The 7,500-nt window shown below is 32.9% G+C and overlaps 1 protein-coding gene across 1 annotated transcript in view; it reads right to left on the bottom strand.

Moving 5' to 3' along the window:
• Positions 1-7,500, bottom strand: part of LOC132112328 (formin-like) — a 59,893-nt gene that overhangs the window by 16,493 nt on the left and 35,900 nt on the right. The window contains exons 11-13 of the mRNA XM_059519767.1: positions 6,968-7,114; positions 6,617-6,676; positions 6,042-6,162 (exon numbers count right to left, since the gene is read on the bottom strand). Coding sequence (XP_059375750.1) covers positions 6,042-6,162; positions 6,617-6,676; positions 6,968-7,114 — 328 coding nt within the window. The remainder of the gene's footprint in view (positions 1-6,041; positions 6,163-6,616; positions 6,677-6,967; positions 7,115-7,500) is intronic.

Below are 7,500 nucleotides of genomic sequence, written 5' to 3'. Positions count from 1 at the left end.
AAATATTCACTGATTATTTACTGCATACGGCCCGCTCAAACAAATACACACGTCAGAAGATCACCTCATATCAGTCCCATCCAGTTATTATTAAAATAGAGCAGCTGATGTCACATGCAGTTCATTTATCACACTAGATATGGAAGGTCAAGTGCATTGCATTGTAGAGCTGACACAGAGTTTTTAAGCATACACAACTTTACAATAACACACCGCACAATAACTACATATTACAGGAATTATATTATATTAGGAACTGATGGGCTGCTGAATGTTGGCAGCAAGGTGGTGAATTAATTAAGTGCAGGTGAGCTCTGCATATCATGTTACCAGCACATCCATAAACGAGTTAAACGAGAAACATGAGGAGGTGTGTGATTCTCATCTTAAACAGATGAGCATCAAAGACGCTTTTGGAGTGAATTCAACGGAAATCAGAGCAAGAATGCTTTTGATTTCCGGACCGACTGTTCTGGTGTCAAACATGAGACTCGTTTATGAGTTTCCTAATGATTTCAGAGTATGCAGCTCATTATGATATTTGTCTGACACAACATCATCATCATCATCATCATCTCAGTGCATGCTTTGCATCTTTGAGCCAATCAGCTGAGCTGTAAATGTCATGTGATGACATAACTGTCTTGTAAGAGACTGATCTCTGAAGTAGCACAGATGTGGATGGAGTTTGAGCCGCTGTTCGTTTGTGTTGTTTGTGCTCCTCAGAGTCTATGTTGTGCTGCCAAACAACTGCGTTCACACACACAGACAGAAATCACTCAACAGCTCCGTTCTCTGCCCTCCAAACATGAACACGTGGCGTATGTGTATGGATATGTTTAGCATTAATGAATCTAGTAAATACCTGCATGTGTAGTTCATTGCTGTAATATGGATATTTATAAAGCTTTGTTTTTATATAAACCACATACTTCTACAAAAAGGCATTTGCAACTGATTGATCAGTTTTTTAATGCATTTTATCAGTCTTGCTGTGAACAATTCAACTGTACATTTGTCAGGGTTATTTTAGAATCACTGATATATTATTATATTTTTGGGGTTAATATTTTTTATTAGATTACATTTTTTTATATATATTTTCTGTTTTCACTTTTGTTAAAGTTTTTGTAATTTTGTTGTATTTTTGTACATTTTTAAATTATAATTATATATATATATACTCAATTTAATATATGTTTTTTAATTAATTTGCATGTCAGTGATATTTTGAATGACTAATTATTATATTTTGTTAATATGTTGAATTAGATTCAATTTTAATATTTTCTGATTTCATCCTAGTTAAAGTTTTAGCATTTTTGTATATTTTTAGTTTCTAAAATTAAAATAAATAATAATAATAAGAAGAATTGATTTGCATATATTAGTGTGATCATTTATTTTTGTTAATTTCTTGAATTAGATGAAACTTTCATATTTTCTGCTTACACTCTAATATTAAAGTTTTCGTAATTTTGATGTCAAATTAATATGCCCTTTATAGTTTTTATTTTTTATTTATTAGTTATAGCTTGTCTAGTTTTAGCTATTTAATAGTTCAAGCTATATTAAACTGAACTAGATTAAATAATATATTTAATGTCAGTTAACATCATTTTGTTTTTAAGTAACAAAAATGTTAATTCTCTTTCTTTCACCGCTTTCTTATAACAATGTTTTCAAATCTACCTCCATCCAAACAGCATCTGATGCACAGAAACAAGTGTTTAAGTTCAGACTTTATTGTAACAAGTTATTTTATATGTAAATATGGCTACTTAAAGGAGAGACATGGGGAACCAAATGATGGAAATGATGGAACAATCCTGGGCTCCCGCTTTAAAAAATTAAAAAAATATCAATAAATGATAATACACAGAAAAATAAACAGAGCACCTACTGTGGGTCTATTGCATCAATCATGACACTTCTAATGAATCTAGACTAAAACAGGACTAAATATTGAGCTTCAGTTGCAGTCTTTAGTCTTCCATCATTTTAAAGAACTAACCTGTAAAACCACGGTTTGATTTGATTTATCTCGACGCTCTGGCCTTGGCCAGTCAGGTGGGTTACAGCAGGGATTTATACGGCTCTGACAGAGCTCTGAGGTTGTATATAATTGTAGATTATCTACTGAAATTTTTCAGCTTTGCTCCGATGGAAATGATCCACTGCATGCTATATATACCTCCTGGCTGGCTCGCCAGACAAACGTCTTGTCTCCTGAAAGACTTTCCAAAACATGACATCTAAAGCCCTGTGAGACACAGTTTGTATGCTGTAGAAGAATGGCTTTGGTTAATATGCTCTTTCATCATTAGTAACAGTGGAAGATGCGAGGAATACCTCTATTGTCTCCACTCATGGCATATGGGCTCCATTGATGCACCACTAACGCTCTTATTAAAGGTTATGTAAATGTTAGGACAAAACATTCTTCAAATAATGTTTATTGAACGTTCTTACAACATTGTTCATATCTGATAGGGTTCTTGTAATGTTGAGAGGAAACATTCTTAGAACAATGATTTCAAAACGTCATTAATGTTTGTCCAATATTTTTGTAATGTTAGCGGAAAGAAATTTGATTATAATATTCAATAAGTTGTTTTTGATGAATGTGAACAGAAAATGTTCTTAGAGCAATATTCTTGTAAAATTAAACATAACCAATGAACTGAATCTTGGGGGTATGTATGTTTGGATTATTATTCTAAAAAAAATCCTTTAGGATCAGTAAACAGGGAATGTTCTCAAAATTTACTGGAACGTTCCTCTAACGTTCACATAACCAAGAAAAAAAGTTGGGTGTTTTTAATGGGTGAAAAATAAAGGTTGATTTAAATGTTGAGAGAACATTGTAACATTTTCGTAAAGTTTTCAAAATTAAATAGAGTTTTCCTCTAACATTCACATAAATAAGACAACATTTTTTGAAAGAGTAAAAAAAATGTTTTCATAATGGTTTCAAACTTATAGAATGGAATGTTAGTTTAATGTTGACACAACCAAGAAAAAAATATTCTTTAACTATAAAAAAAGTGTCTTAAAAGTATAGAGAAAATTCAAATGTAACATTCTCGTAACGTTTTCAAAATGATAGAATGGAATTTACTCTAACATTTGCATAACCAAGAAATAATATTCCTTAAACATAAAAAAGAGGTGTTTTAATGTTGAGAGAACATTCAAATGTTATGTTCTCATAAAGTTTTTAAATATACAAATAAATGGAAAATAAACAATAAAATGGAATGTTTTTCATACAAACACATAACTAGGAGAAATGTTGTAATACATTAAAAAAGGGAAATTTTGATTAGATTAAATGTTTGCTCAACATTCAAATAACCAATCAAATAAAAGTTAAAACAAAATGTTTTTTTAAATGATATAATGGAATTTTACTCTAACGTTGGCAACCAATAAAAATAACATTCTTAAAAAAATGTAAAAATTGTTGTTTTAAATGTTGAGAAAAACATTTAAATGTAACGTTGTAAAAATAACAAAATGGAACGTTCTTTAAATGTTTGCGTAACCAAGAACCAACAGTCCTTAGATACAAAAAAAAAAACAGTGTTCTAAACATTAGAGATAATATTCAAATGTAACTTTTTCATAATGTTTTCAAAATGATGAAACGGAACGTACGTCTATCATTCACATGACCAAGAAGAAACATTCTTTAAATATAACAAACAGGTGTTTTAAATGTGAAGAAAACATACAGATTTAGTGTTTTTTCATGATGTTTTCAAACTCATAGAAAAGAATGTTCCTCTAATATTTCCAATACATTAAAAACTGGACATTTTGAATGGTATCATTGTACCCAACGCTGGAGCTTGTAGAACGCAGACAGCTGGTTATCGAACCCTCCAGACTCATACGAGTTTCAGACATCCACACACTAACACTGCATCATTTAGAACTCAGATGTGTGAGTAAACTGAGTAAAGCTGTTATCCTTTGATAGCCATTACTCATGCAATGATGTTTGTCTCTTGTCATTAAAATGTAAGAAAAACAGCTGTGCTTCTGGTCTCTGAAGTTTTTTTTGGTCTCTTTTGTGTTTTCATTATTTTGCCCAAAGTTGCCTGGATATTCCTGTGTTCTCTGTGCATGAAGCTGTTAGTGGGGTTTTGTTTTTGTAATTGGGTTGTTCCCAGGGATATTACACGCTCCACCAGCAGAATAATCAAAAGAGCAGCGATGACCCAAGACAGAACATATGGGCTCATGTTCCTCTCCGGCCGTGATTAATATTAATAGTTTGTCTCAACTATTAACCTTACTTCAGCTTTTAGATGCTTCTTTATCTCGAGTGAGTACGCTCTATACAGATAAGAGAAAATACTTTAGAAAACTATTTTATTTAATGCTAGAATTCAAGCTAAGATGCATCTGATCAATGCATTTATCTGAATTAATTATGATATACACTACTGGTCAAAAGTTTGGAGTAATTATGAATTTTTTATGCTTTGATAGAAGATTCTTCTGCTCAAGGCTGCATTTATTTGATTAAGAAATAGAGTAAAAACTGTGAAATATTATTAGAATTTAAAATAACAGTTTTCTGTGTGAATCTGTGTTAAAGTGTAATGTATTTCTGTGATGCTCCGCTGTATTTTCAGCATCATTCCTCCAGTCTTCAGTGTCACATGATCTTCAGAAATCAGAATAATATGATGATTTGGGATAAAGTAAGATTAAAAAATAGAAATGTTTCTTGAGCAGCAAATCTGTATATTTCATCAAAAAATTCAGCCTTGGTGAGCAGAAGAGACTTCTTTCAGAAATAATTGTACAGTGAAGAACCTTGCGAACACAGAAGTAAGTCCATCAGGAGCATCGGAGTGAGCTGTAGGTATGAAACCCTTCTAACTCTGACGAGAGCAAAGGAGCTGGACTGGAGATCAGATTTCTGGTCAAAGTTGAAGGGAGCGGCGTCGGAGGGCAGAGTTCAGACGTGTAAGTGACCCCTGAGACTGACCCTATGTCGTGACCCCTCCGTGTCACACACCGCGGGTGTAAAATCAGCAAACATTAACCCTCAAATACACACGAGTCGAGCTCTGATAACGGCTCGTGTCCATTAGTTATTTCTCCTACAGTGTCTGGATTTTAATGAAGAGAAATTTTAAACTGTCTTTGATTCCAACAAGATTCTTCTGAGAAGAACGGGACTCAAATGTGTCTCGAGAATTTAAATAGATTTGAATGATATCTCAAATTGCCAATAAAGTCAGAGAACTCAATATTAGGGCCCTATGAACTCATATTGTTTTAATATTTTCCTAATTATAATTTTTTTCCCCATTTGAGTTTTTCTGGAATCCATTTTAATGGTTTAATAAAATTTTAATAATCTTTTTTATTCCAAAATTCTGTAAAATTTTCTTCCAGATTCTGTGTTTTAGGTTTAAGTTTTTCTGGAATCCATTTTAATGGTTTAATTAAATTTGAATAATTAAAAAGGATGTACAATACACTGAATTCCTAAAAATTTAAAAGAATTTAATAAAGAAAAATTAAGATCAATATCAATATTACAGACATTTGAAATTCGTTTTATTTAATATTTCAATTGTGTTTAATGTTTTCATTTTTCTGGAATACATTTTTAATGATTGGATTCAATTGTTATTGACAAAGTAACCCAAGAAGAGTCAATGAACCAATCCATGAATCAATCTGAACAACTCTGTTTAGTGAATAGATTCAAAAGAGTCACTGGAATGAAGCTGTTGTTCAAGTTGACTCTGTATTTTTTTAATGAATCATTTGAACGACTGATTCAGTGACTCCTTTTGTGCCACATACGGACAAAGTAACCTGAGAGGAGGCACTTAATCAATCTGTGAATCAGTTCACTAAACCGATTCACTGGGACGAAGGTCACTATTAACATCTTTCTCATTTAATGGTCACATTTTAAGGACGACTACACTTTTCCAATGTGAGATGCTGTTGTTTTTCTTCAGCATTAGATAAGCACAACATCACAGACAAACGGGTGAGATTCATACCTGTCAGCTCCTTCTTTAACTTGCGAAGGTCTTTTGCGAGATCTTCAAACTTGACCTGAGCAGCTTGGAAGAGATCCTGAGGTTCGGGAAGCGGGAAAACGCTCTTCTCTGTTCCTGCGTTCTGAAACAACAACAACAACAACACAATAGTTTAGTTTCCATCCACCTATTTTAATGCACATATTGGGATATCGCATAAAATGATGCTGTATGGCGCTAAAAATGCGCATAAAAAGCAGGATAAATTTACATATAAACATGCACATAATTGACATTACTGAATAAATTCCTTCATGCGCATCAACGGTGTTTTATTCGCAAATTGTTTTATGCGATATTGCAATTTTGCGCAAAAGTTTAATTCGCAAGTTTGCATGAAAACATAGCTAATCTGTCCGAAAGAAAATAAAACAAAGAGAAACTTTCTGCTTGTAACTCTAGATTTTTGTAATTTTCACAATACTAATATCTAAACATTCTTAAATGAAGATACATTTACTTAAAATGCATAAAGATCAAATACAAAGAGACGTGATGTCTTTTAGTGAACGGGAATCAAATAAAAACAGCTGTACCTCGTCCATGTTTCGCAGGTAGTATGACACTACATAATCCACCAGACTCATACGGTTGTCCTGATGGGAAACAAGCTCGTTAGCACATGTTGAGTGACCAATCAAATCTTAACCAAGTTCAGCTCAGCTACTAGAGCTTTAGAATAGAACTGACTGTAGACATGACACATACTCAAAGCAGGTTTATGGTTTATGAGTGTTATTTTGGTAACACTTTACAATACGCTAGTACTAATATGCATTAACTCATGCTTTACTAATGCACATAGTTAATATATAACTCATGAGTTATATATTATTTTGTGTTATTAGTTAATGCATATTTGTAAATTGTTACTATTATTTTCGTACCCTGCTCTTGACATCTTTTAATTTAGGCAGAATGTCTAGTCCGAATCCGTCTGCTTGTCCTCGGGTTCGGTTTCCTCCGTTCATGTAGTTCCCAAACGCCAGGATGAGGCCGATCACGTCCCTCACGCTGTCATTCTCAAGAAAAGCCTGGAAAGACACTTACATCTGTGAGCCGTGCTGGAAAAATTCTGAGGTTCATTTTGAGATACAGACAATAGAAGTGAAAATATGTCAAAAATTATCATTATTTGTTGGTTTTCTCTGCTCGCTGTCTGGTTATGGACATTTATGACACATAATCACAGTATTTAAATATTCATGCAAACATAATCTGTTATGTCTTAAAAAGAATTGGTGAATTATATTAGATTACACTCGTGTCTTTAGCAGACACTTTTATCCAAAGCAACTTACAGGGCATTCAGGACATGAATTTTTTTTTGTTTCCTGAGGAATCAAACCCACAACCTTTTACTCTGCTAACACAATGCTCTACCACTGAGCCACAGGAACTACTTCTGAACTGTTTTTCT

The sequence above is a fragment of the Carassius carassius genome, chromosome 32 (genome assembly GCF_963082965.1).
Source record: "Carassius carassius chromosome 32, fCarCar2.1, whole genome shotgun sequence".
Classification (NCBI taxonomy): Eukaryota; Metazoa; Chordata; class Actinopteri; order Cypriniformes; family Cyprinidae; genus Carassius; species Carassius carassius.
This window is presented reverse-complemented; position numbering and strand designations above follow the sequence as displayed.